Source organism: Barbatula barbatula (genome assembly GCF_947034865.1).
Source record: "Barbatula barbatula genome assembly, chromosome: 9".
Taxonomy (NCBI): Eukaryota; Metazoa; Chordata; class Actinopteri; order Cypriniformes; family Nemacheilidae; genus Barbatula; species Barbatula barbatula.
In genome coordinates this window covers 8371497-8389782 of record NC_136772.1, presented here as the reverse complement: position 1 = coordinate 8389782, position 18286 = coordinate 8371497, and the positions used below count along the sequence as shown (strand labels likewise).

The 18286-nt window shown below is 39.5% G+C and overlaps 1 protein-coding gene across 2 annotated transcripts in view; it reads right to left on the bottom strand.

Moving 5' to 3' along the window:
- Window positions 1-18286, bottom strand: part of nalcn (sodium leak channel, non-selective) — a 67810-nt gene that overhangs the window by 1138 nt on the left and 48386 nt on the right. The window contains exons 21-45 of one of the 2 annotated variants that reach the window (XM_079463619.1): window positions 17332-17433; window positions 16449-16518; window positions 16249-16340; window positions 15692-15814; window positions 15457-15513; window positions 14799-14919; window positions 13602-13733; window positions 12806-12973; window positions 11923-12027; window positions 11731-11837; window positions 9024-9144; window positions 8831-8929; window positions 8670-8763; window positions 4385-4491; window positions 4223-4297; window positions 3954-4073; window positions 3790-3858; window positions 2941-3089; window positions 2664-2757; window positions 2368-2500; window positions 1554-1669; window positions 802-959; window positions 476-626; window positions 202-351; window positions 1-112 (exon numbers count right to left, since the gene is read on the bottom strand). In XM_079463619.1, coding sequence (XP_079319745.1) covers window positions 1-112; window positions 202-351; window positions 476-626; window positions 802-959; window positions 1554-1669; window positions 2368-2500; window positions 2664-2757; window positions 2941-3089; window positions 3790-3858; window positions 3954-4073; window positions 4223-4297; window positions 4385-4491; window positions 8670-8763; window positions 8831-8929; window positions 9024-9144; window positions 11731-11837; window positions 11923-12027; window positions 12806-12973; window positions 13602-13733; window positions 14799-14919; window positions 15457-15513; window positions 15692-15814; window positions 16249-16340; window positions 16449-16518; window positions 17332-17433 — 2825 coding nt within the window. Of the gene's footprint in view, window positions 116-201; window positions 352-475; window positions 627-801; window positions 960-1553; window positions 1670-2367; window positions 2501-2663; window positions 2758-2940; window positions 3090-3789; window positions 3859-3953; window positions 4074-4222; window positions 4298-4384; window positions 4492-8669; window positions 8764-8830; window positions 8930-9023; window positions 9145-11730; window positions 11838-11922; window positions 12028-12805; window positions 12974-13601; window positions 13734-14798; window positions 14920-15456; window positions 15514-15691; window positions 15815-16248; window positions 16341-16448; window positions 16519-17331; window positions 17434-18286 lie in introns of both variants that reach the window. The other variant, XM_079463618.1, reaches the window with a different exon arrangement.

Below are 18286 nucleotides of genomic sequence, written 5' to 3'. Positions count from 1 at the left end.
CTGCAGGTAGCCGCCACTGTCCCAGTTTTCTCTGAGGTCGGTCGGAAGAGTCCTGTCTGTAACCGCTGCGGTCTGACAGGGTGGGGCTCAGTAAAGTTTGCAGGCCGCTGTTCTGCTGGGTTAAAATGATTACAGATAATTTAATTCCAATGAAAGATAAAAGACACACTTCGGTGTTTGGAGATGAGAACAAGAGGGTACCTCCGGCTGAGTGGGATTGTCCTGGTTATGGGTGTTCGTGTCCTCGCTGGGGAGGGTGGTCTCGATGCTGGGAGGGTTGAGCAGACGTCGGAGATCCTGCTGTTGACTTTCTCTCAGACTGAGAATGATGCTACATGACTGCTGCTGCTTCTGGAGGAGGAAGATGCTGTCAGTCCTTCGTATTGTCACAATACGCTTATTCTACTGTATTTGAATAATATTAATAACTTAATTAAAGTGAATTGTATATCATTATATATGCGTGTGGACTCACAGCTCGTATGCGTTTTAGGCACTTCTTCAACCACATGCGGATGGTTTGTTTGGCCACCTCCTCTTCAATAGTGTACTCAAGCTGCTCACGCGCCAGCAGCTCCTCCAGCTGAAGGCTCTTGCGGATATCGACCGAGCGGTACGACAGCATGCTGAAACACATGATGACGAAGTGAATGGCATCGTATGGTCATGCAATAAGGTTTCCGGTGTTATTATAATCCAAAATTTAGATTTAGATTTGAACTCAGAGCGGAAGTTTACGGTTTTGACGACAGCAATATAGTTTCATTGTACATTTTAGTTTTTAATGATGGTCTTTCTAACCTCAGTACATCGTGAAAGGTGACATCCCCTCCGTTGTGCAGACGCTCCATCTCGTAACACATGTGTTTGAAGAGGAGCTTGTCTTTGTCCAGGTCCACTTCCAGACGTCCCCTCAGCAGACGCAGTAGAAACTTCACCCGTGAGGTCGGAATCACTCCCTGTACAAAAAAGGAAGCAATCCCAGGATGCTTTGCATTTAAACACATTTGTTATGTTGAAGTGGATTGTACATTGGAATACAGTTTAACATTATAAACAGACCAATGCGACTTTCAGCTGCTCTGAGGAATCTTGTTGGAAACATAAGACCATCTGGTTATTTCATGTATGCTATGCTACATTTCCGTACTATAATATGTGACCAGAGGTCACATCTCTAACACGAGACGCTGCCAATCCTGTGCTCATCTTTATCTCCCAGCACTGCTGGTTGATTCATTAAAGCCAAAAAATGACCAGTGTGCCTCATGTAACCCATACACACGAGCAGACATCTTACAGGGGGTCAAATCTGCACGTACTTCTCCCTGCTGTTCTCAATAAGGCCGTTTCTGCCTAATGAAGATGACGGCTCAACACCTCTCGCTATCTGTGACAGGCAGTAATAACCTCCAATTAATCCGGAGGTGAGAATGTCGATGCGTGTGATTCGTTCATTTGCGGTTTCAGTGTGCGCGCGCGGGTATTAACTCAAAATCATCCACGCTGACAGCCGCTGATCACCCACATGTCCCCCACCTCCTCCTCCTCACCTCCCGCTTGTCATCCACCATGTTCCAAATGATCTGGAAGTGACGCAGGTCGTTGTAACTTAGCAACTGGTCCTCCTCGGTGGAATAGAACAAAGAGAAGTTCTCCACGATGATAGCTGAGGGAGAGATCATGTGATGAGGGGATAGGCATCGGCCAGGCTCACAACACTCAGGTATGTTTAAAGTGACAGTTCATCCAAAAATTATAATTCTGTCATCCATTACTCATTCTCTTGAGTATGACCTTCTTTCTTCTAAAGAACACAAAACAAGATATTTTGAAAAAAGCGTGTAACCGAACACGGAGACCAATGTTCTATAAAATTTTTATAATAATAATTTTTTGTGTTCTGCAGAAGAAAGAACGTCATTCAGGTTTGAAATGACAAGATGGTGAGTAAATGATGACAACATTTGAATATTTGGGTGAACTATGTGAAACATATTGTCTGGTTAAGCTTCACACAAGTTTTGCAAGTTGAAATGTTACCAACATTCTAGAGTGACACTGCACATTTCTATATGTCTTAAACCAAAGAGAATAAAGATTTAGAATGTGTTGGCTTCTACCCAAAGTCATTCCTTATTTATATTCAGCAGTGTTCAGAGCAGAGCTCCAATGCTGGAGTCTTTCAGAGAGAGAAAGCACAATTACCGACTGGAAAAAGTGATAATACACACTAGTATGTCAGGAAGAAGAATGTGCGGCGATATTGTATCTTATGAGCTGGTTTGTTAGCATCTAGAGGAGGAAATGAGATACCCCTCTGAGAGAAGAAACAGGATATTGTGTCTGGGGATGGACGGTGCTTACCCACAAGCAGGTTGAGCATGATGTAAGCGATGATGACATAAAAGGAGCAGAAGTAGATGAGGGCACCGGCGTAATTGCCGCAGTCCGTCTCCCAGTAACGGTGTTTGTCTGGGGTGCAGAACGGAGCCTGCACCTGGGGATCACAGCGGATAAACAAACAAACACAACACATGGTGTTTAGGATACCCTGTTAAACAACAGTCAGTTATACACATTACACTGCATATGATGTGTTTTGTTTACACAAATAATGTTTGCGGTTTCTCTTGATAGATTTGTTTCAAAATGCTGTATACCATGCAGTCGTGCATGATCTTATTCCAGTCTTCACCCGTGACTATTCGAAAGAGTACAGTGATGGCTTTCCCCGCGGTGGAGAAGTTTGCGTGCCTGTCGGCGAGAGAAGAAAAGGTAAAGACCCACGGTGAGCAACTTCCTCGGCACGTTGTAGCAAACCGTTTAGACAACACCAATTATATCAGTGCTATGGGAAGCTGTAAGCGTGTTACAAATCTCGCCTCTGGTAAGGAGACACAGTCCAATCATCGCCTCCATGTGTCACAAAGGTCTCACCTGTTAATGTTCTCCCCGTATTTGACAGTGCCGAACAGGACCACACCGGCGAAAGCGTAGCACAGCAACAGCAAGAACATGCCCACGATAATAAAGAAACTCTTGTACATACTGACGACCACCGTTAGCAAAAGCATCTTTAGCGTCACCTGTAAATACAGAACGTGATGAAGGAAACGTTTTCACATGAATCAATCATAGCGTCAGTTCTGGCAGGTCACGTGAGTCTTGCGTGCATCTGCCGATCACATCAGGTGCATCAACGTTCACCAACATACAACAAACGAGACTGCACTCAAAACCCACCTCCATCCCCATCTTCACCGTATCTGCCTGTATCTGTCGGATTATTTAATTTAATCCCGTAACGCATCATGAACTGTGGACGGTTTACATTCCGCCAACCTTAAAAATACGCTTTTCTTTAAATATTTGACGTAGTGGTCCTGACCGAAAAAGAAACATTTTTGTGTTATGTCATATGTCGCATGTTTTTAGAGGGACCTTAAAATGACATACTGTCATCATTTATTTATCCTCATGTAGTTGAAAACCTGTATATGACTCAAAAAGAAATTTTGAGAAATGTCTCAGTAGTTTTGCGTCAATGGGGGCAACTGTTGTTTGGTTATCAACGTTCTTCAAAATATATTTTGTGTTCTGCATAAGAAAGTAAGTCTTACAGGTTTAGAATGACATGAAACTGAAAGATTTTCATTTTTGTATGAACTATCCCTTATAGGACTATCCCTTTTTAATCCCTTTTTATTTTAGGACATTCAGCCACAAATTTGAAACTATAATTTCAACACCACTATAACATTATCATAAAAATGACTGCATACTCACATGCTTCCCACATATGGTGAAAAACCTGAATACTATAACACAAGTGCCCATCATGTACGTGTAAGAATTCTAAAGAAAAAGAGAAGCAAGAGAGAATATTAAAGCTTTTAAATTCAATGGTAATGTGCAATGTTATTAAAAGCCTGTGAAATTTTATTAAGTACTTGTAAAGCAAAGTGGAGAATGATCCATATGACTCCCAGGGATGTGACGAACAGGTCATATCTGTTTCTTCTGCTCTGCCAGTATCCAGCTGGTGACATAGCAATGAGCTTCATAGTCACCTAGAGAACAGGAAATTTAATTATCATGACCAAACAATCTTTTCAGGAGAACAGCTGTGAGACCTCTAGTAAAGCTAAAGCTATTTCTCGTGATTATAACATTTTTTCGCAAGTAGCCAGGAAATCGAATTTGAAGGTTTCACACTTACCTCCAGGACAAAAATGAAGGTGAACACCACAGACATGGTGGCCAAGGGAACGGTGACCGAGCCGGTGCCATTCCACTATAATACATCCAAATACAACATAAGTTGAGTGCTGAAATACAACATGAATAATGTTTATTGTATGTGCAGTAAACCCCTCCTCACCTTAACAGACAGAAGAACAGACTGGGCTAATACCAGGACAGCAATACCTCGCTTGAAAAAAGGATGTTGGGTGATGTCGTACATTTTGGCACGGAAGCCGGCATTTTCTGCATGAGTAGATTTTAACATTTTACTGAGAATAAGAATAATTTAGAATATCAACAGAAGGACTCAATGGAAACAGTGTTAATTCAATGAATTCAATAGGAGCTGAACCCTTGGCATTGCTTTGAAATGTGCCACATAATCTCTTGGCGGTTATAGGTCGTAAGGTCCGAGTGGAATTCATTACTTAGTGTAACCCCAAGTTCATATCAAAGTCGCAGAATGCAGCCATGCAGATCTTTTAGTCTACAGTGCAGGCTCCGCCCACGAGTAGAGTGTACCGAACATAGATATACATAACTAGATGCCTCGTTCAAGTGCTCCAGCAAGTCCACCATCTTGGAACGGTCTATATATATATAGTGGAGCTTGAACCGTTTGCTAGTATGCCACAACACTGCGCAGCTATGGCTGTGAAAACCATAACGATTTAAATGACCCCTTAATAACAAAATCCTTCCACTCCTAACCTGCGGAAAAAAACAACCCGCGTGAACAGTTAAAAAGTAACCCAATTCCATGGGAAAACCGCAGACTCGGCAACACAGACCAGCTCTCACCGTTCCAACATGGCGGACGAACGTATAGCAAAGAGTATAGATTACATAGTGGCCCCATAAACTGTAAAAAAGATGGACGGCATGACGCAGCTTCCTTCCCTTGTAATGAACTGAGAGTAAATCATCCGACGATGGGCATTGAAAGCCTGGGCATGCGCAGAAGAAATTGTCCCGTGGTATCATGGGATAGAGAAGCCTGCAGCTTTACTTTTTTTTAGGAAGTGTGAGGCACACCTGAGTGGAGAAACAGAAGCAAATGGTCAGCGCCGGCGCTCACACCATGCGCATCATGTGCTGTGCGTAGGGCACCAAGTGCTGAGGGGGCACCAAAAATAGCCTAATGATTTTTTTTTAAATCTAATATTATTTCATTGGGCTATAGAAAAACTATTAGGCAGGTACATTTTAGCCATGTATATGTAAAAAAACGGCCAAATGATTTCTGTTTCAGGGTGGGGGGACATCATAATGGAATTATGCTTAGGGCACCAAAATGGCTAGCAGTGGCACTGCAAATGGTAATGGAGCTACGGTGGCACAGTGATACTTCAGCTGGTATAGTTTTGTGACATATGTTTATCTTCCTTTACGAAAATTGATATTTTTTTGTGGTAAAGTGTAGTAACCATGTAATTTACTATTGGCAAAACCATGGATTTACTATTAAATCGAGCATAAAGCGTCAGTTCTGTCAGGCACGTAAGTCAAGCTTGCTCAGCTGATGTCATTAGGTGCAGCTAGTCAGTGTCAACCCATAGTTAATTTAAGTTGCCTTCTAACGGCTCTTCTACAGCGTTTTAATCTTGCTGAAAAAACCCAAAACCTTTAAATTAATCTTGTATGCATCAATTTATTTTCCCTTATGACAGATATGGATCCTCTTTAAGATGATGTCCTATTAGTATCTTTATATTGCAAACCACTATTGCGAAGGGATGCATGTCCCCGCTTTGAAAATTGTTCTGGTTCCCCATGTGGGGGGATATTATTACGGCTGTACTCCTGTTCTGTTCGTGCAAGGATGCACAGACAGGCAGAGAGTTTGCCCAGAACAGTTTCATTCCGCCAACCTTAGATATTGCTATTGCTTTAGCGGTACTGACAGCATCTTGTTTAACTGTGGTTTTCAGTAACCATAACTGTAGTAAAACCATGTTTTATGGTTTTAAAGCATGGTTCATTTCCGTAAGGGGTGCCTTGACAACCCTATACCCACAAGTCTCCGCTTCATAGTCAAAAACAGTGAGTCACAATAATGAAGCACAATATTTATTTCTTATTTTTAAAAGTCCCCATAACCCTGTATGAAAATCGAATAGTTTGTTTCAGGAAACACGGCTATATAATTACAGAAGATTTTGAGACGGCTCCTCCCTGTTCAATATATGGATGGTCATTATGTTTCTAGATGTAGAACAGGCTAAAGAAAGTAGCTAAACCATTATTCACAATTCATTAATGTTTAAGGGAAATATCATTTGGGCGGTTGGTTGTATAACGTGCAGGCCTACAATGCATGCTTTGTTTGAACATAATTACATTATTTATCAGTTTTGGATGCAAGCGTATTGTCTCCGTGCAAATCCCCCAAAAACGCTGCTTTGGTCCATTATTTACAAAGATAGCGTGACTGAACAATTCTATTGTGATTTACAAAGAACTACTACGTGTTTTTCTATTGCTTAAAATGACAATTGGACAATAAAGACACACTTAATAGCTAGAAACAAAGAATAGAAGTGAAAATCCGTCCAGCATAGGTACTGGAGTTAAAGGCTTATCAGTCAAATATTCAAGCCTTTCACTACGTTGGAGTGTTTCTCCCTCTCGTGTCTAATTACCACATAAAATATGTCTGGATAATTGCTTACAATGACAATGAAGTTTATTTTTTCCTGCTGTTATGAAACAGATCTTTGAAGTGTGGTTCCAAGCGAGTCAACTGCAGTCAAACATACAGACCACAATGTGGCACAGTTGTCACTGCCTAATCCATCAGTCAATATATGTCTACAGGAGACAGTCACGTACTGTATACTCATGGCATCTTCAAACTCATAAGTGGAGAGGTTATTAAGTGTGTGATTGCCTTGGGGAGATCCCATTGATGAATGTTGAAATGTGGGTCTCACTCTCTCTACTACAGCAGACGGGAGTTGATGAAATGCTTTAGGAAGCACATGCAGAGTAGGGACGGCTCATTAGACTAGAGAAGAAGATTGAGTGAGACTCTTGTAATGTTTAACCGTGCACCACTGGAAAGTCGCTTTGTGCGCATTTTAACCCAGTTTTTCAGGATGCTGTAGGCCTTGGACTGCCATGATTTGGAATATATTATCAGGACTATATAGCGACATCATTTTTCACATCATCAGAAATCATTTATCATCATTTGATTCATTACTGCAGCTATAAGTCCTAGAAAATGTTGTGTGGGAGCCGTTTTCATTGTTTTAAAAATAGTAAATTATTGTTATTTCTGCCTAAGACATTTAAAAAAACACCTTTTTTCACTAACATCATAGATTTTAAGCACATAAAACCAAGAATGTCTTTATAGGCATTAAGTACAATCTGTGAAGTATTTTTACATAATTGTATATAATAATAATGGCTGTATCGAATGCTTCTTATTTAGGCATGTCACAAAGTTCAAGATTGGTGAAACTGCAAATCTGTGACCATATGACCAATACAAACGTCCCAGCGTAACTTTTTGGATATTCCAAGATAAAGAAAACACTAGCGATATTGCACAGTCCACGTTTGGTCAAAAGAGTTTTTACACAAACAACAATAACAATGCAAGTGTGTGTGACTGCGTGTATATAAAACCCAATGCCTTGGTACGTGATCTAAAACCCAATTCCTTGGTACGTGATATAAAACCCAATGCCTTGGTACGTGATATAAAACCCAATGCCTTGGTACGTGATCTAAAACCCAATGCCTTGGTACGTGATCTAAAACCCAATGCCTTGGTACGTGATCTAAAACCCAATGCCTTGGTACGTGATATAAAACCCAATGCCTTGGTACGTGATATAAAACCCAATGCCTTGGTACGTGATCTAAAACCCAATGCCTTGGTACGTGATCTAAAACCCAATGCCTTGGTACGTGATCTAAAACCCAATGCCTTGGTACGTGATATAAAACCCAATGCCTTGGTACGTGATATAAAACCCAATGCCTTGGTACGTGATCTAAAACCCAATGCCTTGGTACGTGATCTAAAACCCAATGCCTTGGTACGTGATATAAAACCCAATGCCTTGGTACGTGATATAAAACCCAATGCCTTGGTACGTGATATAAAACCCAATGCCTTGGTACGTGATCTAAAACCCAATGCCTTGGTACGTGATCTAAAACCCAATGCCTTGGTACGTGATATAAAACCCAATGCCTTGGTACGTGATATATCACATTTCCGCCCATGTGCGCAAGGTTCTTCATAGAAAATTGACATGTTAAAAGTCTAGTGTCAGTGCATCCCAAAAAACACTTCGCCGTTGTTCAAACAGAATGACAAAGATCTCCAAATGAATGAAAACAGGCACACAGCAACCTTTTTAGGGTGCAAAAATAAGCATTGAAGTCCACCTGTGAGCACTGACCTGGACGTGGAGGGAGATGGAGGGGCTGAGCAATCTTCAGTCGACTTTTCAAATCTTCCCATCTTCTCTGATCCACAGTCAGTAGAGCAGTACCCTAATCAGATCTGATTAGCCATCAGTCAACACGTAAATCCACAAACAACCACAAAAAAGAGCCATACCTTATTTTCATTAAAGTTGGCTATCACAACACCAACAAACAGCGTGAGGCCAATCATACAACCCAGGAACACAAAAACATGGATGTAGATGCCGTGGATCTGTTACAAGAGACAATCACATTTATTTATCAGTGCAGCTGTAATTATTAAATACAGTAGATAGGAAACAAATATTGTTAAAACAGTAACCTACCGATCCCACTCTGTGTATGATGACGTCTCTCACCTCTACCCAACCCTTCAGTGAAAGCACCTCAAACAGAGCCAGCATGGCATTGCCCACGTTATCGAAGTTGAAGTTTCGAGGGTTTGCCCTGAAAAGAATTACAAAGACATGTTGGTGTGTATATTTTTTATTACATTAAAAGGAACCTTGGGTATAGAGAGGTGTATGGCTTAATTATTATATTAACAATGGCATTGACTTTATAAATGTGAAATAAAAAAACAGTGTAACTGTCACATCATTCATAAACTTTACTCCGAGGCCGCCATATTTTGGCGTCAAAATATGTGACGTCAAATGGTTGCAACCTTAACCCGTTCTCTTAACGCTACAGGGAAGCAAATACGTTTCCATATTTAACAGTAAAATATTAGACGTCACACATAAGACCAGATATAAGAATAAACAGGGACAGTAGATGGCGGTATGTCCTCGTGACACAAGACAGGCCTGCCTCCCATGAAAGAATAATGCGTTCAGTATCAGTAAGCATCTGATCAAGGTATACATGCATTTAATCATAGCTTTAAACTACCGCCTATTAAAGACATCAGCATCCACAATAATAGTATCCTTTATACATTATGATAACATGCTGATAAACACAATAATAAGATGCTTGCGGTTTGGTTATTTGTTTTGTATTAGAGCACACGTGAATATTAGCCCCCGTCAGCTAATGACAGAAAGAGAGAAGACAATAACGTAAGACTACTGATGTTGATAAATCAACAATATCAAAATTGTATGAAAATACACAAAATTGCATTTTTATTTTCTTTCTTTATAATTTAAGCATTTTATATAGGCCTATGAGTATTACATTTAGTTTTCTTTTAAGAACTGAAAGTATTTGATGTGTTTCTAACAACAAATGCTGGTAGTGTAAGGTTATTATAACGTATTAAGCCACGTGTATCTCTCTATACACCGGGTTCCCTTTAAACAACCAAAATCTAATCAACCTTGAATTGTGTTTTGAGAAAGAGTAGTTTTTCTGAATTGACTATTTATGGATGTTTATGTAAAATGATAATTTCTGCAGTTTGGTTCTGTGAACTACTAACAATATTTCTCCCAAATATCAAATTAAAAGACTGTTTGCATTTATTTGCAGAAAATACAAATCGAAGACACAGGTCAAAATAACAGAAGCTATATTTTCTCAGAACTCAAAAGTTCATATTCACTTTTAAGCAATACAACAGTAATATTTTCTACGAATTAAAATCTTTGTGTGATAACCTCGATTTTTAGTATTTCAAATTAAACATTACATTTTTCAACTCCTCGTGGCGCTTTCTCCTTGAATAGTAACAGCATGAATAAATCTAACATGCAAATTCAAAGGGCATTTTTAAAAGTGACTCTTGCAAAATGGCTTTTTAAAATGTCACTTGCAAACAAAAGACTTCTGTCAGCTAGGCTCCTAAATTGGCTACGATTGAGTTTTAAACACAGATACATAGTGACAAGGCCAAAATAACAATTTCAACTGTTCCCCTTTACAATCTCAGGTATAAAATGAGCTGAAATGTTATAGTGTCTATCCGCCTGTGTATTAGTGGACCGGAGACACGTTGCTCTATGGGCTGAACATGAACAGAATTGCTAGCGGATCAAACGCCTTGTTCTTTCCTGTTACCATGCAAAGCACTCAAAGATAAAAGAGTGACAACCTTTATCTCTCATTCTCTGTTTGAATCCCCACCCACCGTGTAAGAGGCCTGTGTGTCTCTGCTGGGCTTCATCATTTACCCAAAGTCTCACAAATAATATGCCTTTGTGTTGCCAGAACACTCTTTTTTTGTGTGGGTGCATGATTGTGTGTTTGATGTGTTTAGGCCTGGAGGAAGATATATCAGCCCCCAGCTCAAACTGCACTGCAGCGCTATTGCTTATGAAGCAATGACGTATGAAAGATGATGAAAAGATGGTGCTGTTTCGTGACGGAAACATTCATCTTGGTGGATCTAACTTTCACCGATGAGACGTTACTACAGGGATTTCTCCAGCAGACGTCTTGGTGTCAGCGCTGAAGGTGTGATAGAATTTGGTTTGTGCTAAAATATTCATCCCTTTGAGTGGAAAACTTTTGAGTGACTCTTCATGAATGAACTGGTTTGGTGTTTATTCCGATGTGAAAGTGGCTTGTAATTTCATTGATCAAAGGTATAGATCACCCCAAAATGAGAATCATGTCATCATTTGCCCTCCCTCTTGTCATTTCAAACCTGTGTGACTTTCTTTCTTTCTCAGAACAAAAAAGAAGATATTTGAAGAAAAAACCAGCACCCATTGACTTCTATTATATGGACACAAAACCAAGGCAAGTGAATGGGTGCCAGTTGACAACATTCTTCAAAATATCTTCTTTTGTGTTCTGCAGGAGAACTAAAGTCACACACGTTAGAAATGACAAGAGGGTGAGTACATCATGACAGAATTTTCATCTTTGGTTGAAGTATCACTTAAAGCCAATTTATTATGCATCATTCATTGTATTGTGTTTATTTATCGCAACAGAGAATGTGAGACTGGTCTCAACAATGCATGTTGTATGTACCGTAAGTTCCCACGTGGTTTTAGGTGACTTAAGTCTCATTCAACTGCTACAAGGAAGACGAACCCAATGTATAAGCAACCGTAATAGCGAGACATTTTTATTTCTTACCAAACTCTTGGCACCCAAAATCCTGGTTTCCTCTCCCCTGGCCTGAGCTTCAAATTGAGGTTCTTTGAGATGCTCACGTTGATTCTGAAAATGCCGTGGCAGTCCTCCTGAAAAAGTCCATAAAGCACATTGTTTCAGCACAGTACATAAAGCTCTGCAGCAGCTTGTGAAAGTGCAATAATTGCTTATTACCTTAGTGGAGACTGTAGGATCGTTACATCTGGCAAGTTTTCCCGCGAAGAGTTGCACCCCAAAGGTTGCAAACACCAGCATTAGTGTCAGGAGAAGAATAGAGACCTGTTTAAGAAATCAATACTACAGTCTAAAGCAAAATGGCTTTCCCACCAAATCTAGTCAGTGTATTGCTCTCATATACAGTAACACTATTATACGCTCAGAGCAAAGTACCCAGAGGAAACGGAGCTTTAATAAAGCAAGTCCAGTGTCTCCTGGAGAAATACTGCTGAGGTAATACATCACATTCCACTACTGCAAAGAAGAGAACTTCTTGACTTTACAACAAAGGGGTCATATCATACAAAATTACTGTAGTAATGTTTGTAATGATACTATGTAAACAATGTTTTAAGAATTTGGAGAGATGGGTAATGCAAACCAATACACATATTCACACTGCCTTTCCCAAAATTGTTTCATTATTTACTCACTTTCATTTAATTCCAAACCTGTCTGACTTTCTTTTATCTGCAGAACACAAAAGAGGATATTCTGAAGAATGTTGGTAACCAAAAAACATTGGACCCCATCAATTCAATTGCATGGACCCAAAACCACTGAGACATTTCCAAAAAATCTTCATTTGTGTTCCACAGAACGAAGAAAAGAAAGACGTGAACTTTCCCTTTAACAGGCCTTTTACACAGAATCCTTACAAAGAGAGAGAGAGAGAGAGAGAGAGAGAGAGAGAGAATACATGATAGTGTAAATCTGTACAATGCTAAGTGGATGGAATTAATATTTGAGAATAACGTATGAACCCTTTTTGAATATAACACAAACATTCAATTCCTGTAAAAGTCTTTTTTGTTTACTTGGTGGGCCGCGTGTCACTCACAAGTAGGATCTCTTTGAAACCCTTGAGGACCTCCCGAACCACTTTCCTCATCTGGGGCACCAGTTTAAAGATGCGTAGTGGGCGTAGGCAGCGTAGCATCATGAGGAGTTGGGCTCCAGACTCAGGCGGCACATTGTTCGGCAACCAGCATAGAAAGATTAGACTAATCTATAGCGTGGAAAAGATCAGCTATAAAAACCATAAACTGCATTTTCACATCAATTTGTATCATTCATATCGATCTTTATATTAGATAACCCCTGCGGTTCAAATACGAATCTAACCATTACTTGATCATATACAAAAGCAAATATAATAGCAGCAGACTGTCTCAGTTAGTCATGCCATTGTGTCAATTACCACATAAAATAATGTCTTGACCCATAGCACATTACTGTACACTCATTTTTTATTACTGAAGGATGTTTCAATTCTTTTTCCAAGACTACACAACTTATCTTCCACTGTATCGTGTGACATCTGATTACAATACAAATGTATAAAGTATACAACAATGGGAGTATAGAGTGTTCGTAGATAAGACTCAGACTTCTTAGACCTTGTTTCATGTGAACACTGATATCTGAGACAAGTATAATTATTCTGAAATGAGTAAAACAGAATGAAATTTCTGTTCAGTCATTAAAACAGCTCAGAGTCAATAAAAAAACTATCTTCGGAAGTACAGTCAAACTCCATTAGAAGAGTGTGTGATCAGACAGAAGATATGCTAGTGTTCAAATGCACCATAAACTGAGTTTTCACTGCAGTAGAGCAACTGAGAAAAGAAACTTACTAAATAGATGAAGATGTCCATGACGCCACCAAAATCTCGGATGACTGCGGTGGGAGTAAAGAACAAACCATCTGCCATGATCTTCAGGTTAAGCTCAATGCTCATGAAGATGACAAAGACGTATTCTCCAATCTGCAGGAATCAGGGACGTTTAGTGTACAGCAGCATAAAGTGACAATCGGCCGTTCTTAAATAAAGATAAAAGCAAGAGGCTGCGAGTTAGGGGATTTTACAACGTTTATGACTTCTCAAATCAGTGTTGAGGATTGAGTAAAAAATACAAGTAAAACAGATCCTTTCCACAACTGTACACTAGGATGTTTATGGTTGCCAAAGAAAACTGGCAAGCTTGGTACAAACATTTTCAGGTGTTCATTTATTTGCACTTAAACTATCCAAATATTTCTGTTACTTAAAATTACATAAAATATTGACCTTAATATTATTTGAAAAACTTCAATAAACGATCATTAGAAATGCATTTTACTGAACTATGTAGAAGTAGACAAAGTATAATGAACTAAAAATAAATTAAAACAAAATAGCTAAAAATTTAATGAAAAAATAAAAGCTAATTCAAAATATAAATGATACTCCAATACAAATATAAACTCTTAACTCTTCATCTATTAAGATAGTTGCCACAAACAACATCGACATAGTTATTTCTGTAAAGGCACTTATAACACATTCAATTAGACATTATTTTCTCCTCTTGCAGGCGAGTCAAAGGTTTTAAGGCAGCACCAGGACACACACTCGAGGCCCAGATAAAATCTAGTACTAGAGTAGCACTTAAAACATCCTTATCAGGTAAAGTTTGAACATCCTGGACCGTCTGAAGTGTTTTTGCATCAATAAGCAGCGTAGAAAGACAGACAGGCGACTTTCAAAAGCGTCTTGTCAATCAGCTCCATCTTGCTTTTGTAAATGACAGTCTATGCTTGAAACAAAGACACTGCAGCAACGTTCACTTTCAAAGTCAACTTAAATGAACCCCAAAATGTTTCGTGTAGGCTAAATCAGTTGGGAACATCATCAAATGTGCTCTAAAGAAGCGGCAATCAAACAGCCTGGGATGGAACAAAAACAAGACGGGATAACCAGCCTTTGGGTAGGAGATGAGAAACATTAACAGGTAAGAAGCTAGCTGGGAGTGCGTGTGAGAAAGATGGGTGAACAGTTGAGTTAGAATACCTGCAGGGTAGGCACATGCATGACCCTAGTAAAAGGAGACTCAAACATCATGGAAATACAAGTGCAGATGGTGACCGCGATCATCACCCAGTCCAGATAGGTGACCAAACCCAGCAAATCACTGAAGAACACATAGACACACACACATGCAGGGTTTACTGTAGGCTAAATTTGAAAAAAATAACATTTTGCTATCCTAAACACTTGGTTTTAAACTGGGTTTGAAGAACTTGAAGAAGTAAGACGTCTTACGTAACAACTTTGCATATCCTTTCAAGCAAGGGAATCTTTCCAGAACACTGCAGACTTTCTAAGTTTTCTAATCCCACACAACTCACTCTAAAATGTCTTACAGACCAAAACTTTCCAAATGATAGCAACGCCTATTCTGATATCTTTAAAAATGATGCCTACATTTTAGGAACATTAACATTTATAATTATTTCTAAGCACATTTTTTATTACGGTATTGTGTCCAGGTGCATTATAGTATAAAAAAATCCTTTCAATAATATTTGTAATCTCACTTTCTTTGCTAAGATGCAATCATTTAATTGATACGTTTAACAATTTCACTGCTTCAAAACTGCGAAAACAATGTTTTGGACTGTATTTCAGACTAAACCAAGTGAAAAGCCCCTAAACATTTACAACTTACTATAGTTGATGGTATTTTGTGCTCTTCACTGCGCCTGTAATGGGATCCGTTTTTGACCTATTCATAAAAAGCCCATTAACAGATAGTGTCATCAAAAACGCGACATTATTAGAAATGTTTGTGAAACATCATACCATTTTAAGTGATAATGGTACAAAGAGGAATTAGTTATCTCATTGACAAAAATGGAAATGTTAAATAATGGTATAATGGCATAGATTTGCATAGGCCTTACGCATTGAAACGGGCCCGCACGATCATTCTGCAAAAGTTTCGGAAGCGATGCTCTCTGCCAACGATGAAGAGTGGCTTGTCAAAATAGGGATGGTTTTCCCGGAGTTCCTCCTCTTGGACTTTTCTAAGGAGAACCAAAATATCAGTAAATCGTTCTGAAATTTCATCTGATGCAAACGCTGCTCGCCAATATTGCTTTTCGCGAAGTCCACCCTCAAAACATTTGGGATATCCCACAAAACAAAGTCTAACATAGAGACCATTCATCTACAAAAAGCAGCTTCATTTTTTTGTAAGCATATCTGGATATACAGTGTGAGATGATCTCTCTTTTACGGTCTCTCTCCACCCTATAGTAAATGAACACAGCGGTTTTCAAACAAAAGCTTTGGCCCTGTGTTATATGTCTTGTTGTCAGAAACAAATAGCATCCCTATAAGGTTCCTGCAGGTACCTTGTTACTCTACCATCAGCATGTATAAAACAGATAGAGATTTTGTTGAGGAGATACGATCTGTTTGACAGACTGTATGCGAGTGTGTAATGTGCAGGAGGTACCGCTTCATCTCGGCCTGTTCCTTTTTTTCTTGGATCATCTTGATTTCACTGTCCTCTCGCTGGGCGTTACGGTAGCGGACCGTGCTGGAGTGCTGCAGAGTTCACATGCGTGTCAAAGATCACAGACAGTCACAGATAGTGCTCTTCTGTCACTTCTATTACTCACTGTGATATGAGTATGTGTGTGTGCATGTACTCACATCCTGAGTGAGTGTTTCAAGGGATTTCCCTCTGCTGATTCTCTGGCTGGTAGAGCCGTGTCTGAGGGACCTGTGCCAAAAAACAGCAGGTTTGTACTGCGTCATCTGAGGAACCATCCATCTGTCTGTCTGTCAATGTACAGTTTGTTCTCGGTCTGTCTGTCTTTCATTAATTTTGACTGTCTGTCTTTCTTTCATCCATTTTCACTGTCTGTCTGTCCCTCTTTCATTCATGTTCATTGTCTGTCTATCTATCTATCTATTGGTTTGTCTGTCTATCAATCATTATTTTTTACTATCGGTCTTTTTATAGATAATGTTGCCTCTATATCTATCTTTGCATCTGTCTATCTGTCTATCATGAGTGTCACTGCGGATTGTGGACTGCAGTGCTTTTAAAAGCGTGAATTAGGTTACAACGTTGCATATAAATCAGTTTTTTGCAGCTATTATCAATGTAAATGATTACACTGAAATATTTACACAATTGTACTGGGAGATTTATCTACAGTAGATTTATACTGGGCCACGTGCCCCAGTAAAAGGGGTCTAGCGATGCCCCGATCAACACCACAATAGCTTAAGCAAAAACTTTATAAAACACAACATTTATATCACTGCCATTACTTTTGGCCACGACTGTATGGTTAATTTCACCTCTTTGTCTATCGATCTGTCTGTCTGTCTGTCTGTCTGTCTGCCTGCCTGCCTGTCTGTCTGTCTGTCTGTCTGTCTGTCTGCCTGTCTATTTATCTGTTGGTCTGTCTGTCTATAGTTTATTTTGCCCACTGTCCTTCCATCTGTCCGTCTATCTTTCCACCTTTACAGATGGATACTAAAGAGATGATGGGATGGTGAAGATGTGTTCATGTGGTCTCCTCACCGGCGCTCCTGGCGAATGTGATGCTGCACACTGAGGATGGATCTCTCTTTAGTTGGCTGACCCTCAATGGAGCCGCTCAGCATCCGCTGTCTGGTGCAGGCTCTGGAAACGCCCAGACAAATCAAAACTAGATCAATACACCAATTAAATAAATCACAACATAATATAGTCACACTGATTATTTAAAGTATACATTTGATTATGTCAAAGATTTAAGACCTGGGCTGACTTAATTCAATTCCTAAATGTCCATCCAAGACAACATGACTTATTTATCTTTGTTCTCCTATTGTGCAGATTTTACATGTTTGTTTTCATAATCATTTATCAATGAATCAATCCGTTTCATGTAGGACTATGATATGAACACCCATGAAGTTCTGTTGATCGTTTAGCCTGTTGTACTTGCAAGACAGCAGATGGCTCTTATTAGCTTACACTGTGTTGTGCAGGTGGAAATAGTTGGAACAGGCAACCCATGGGGATAAAACTAATTCATCCTTTTTTTTAGAGTGGTCAAATGTGATCCGTGGTGTACTGAAAACTCAGGATAACAGTGAAGTGCAGATAAAACACCAGGATGGAATTAACCTCATATGGCAAATCTGAAACATTTAATTTAAGTGCAGTATACTATGACATATCGCTTATTACTCCCTGAATTCTTTGTAAGTCGCTTTTGATAAAAGCTAAATGACTAAACCCAGGATATAGAAAATAATCACACAGTTGTTTACCCAAGAAATTGTGCTCCCAAAACACAACAATAAATGTTTTCTGTGACCATTTAACATCAGCAAATCTTTCAAAAAGATGCGTCTAAATCTAAGATGTAAGATGGTGCACCAGCCGTAATTGGCACCGGGAGATGTTGAACCGCTGAGATGTGATCGTCTGTTTATACGCCACATCATTGATGATCTATGTGTGCTCTGAAAAAGTCCTCTGCGCACTA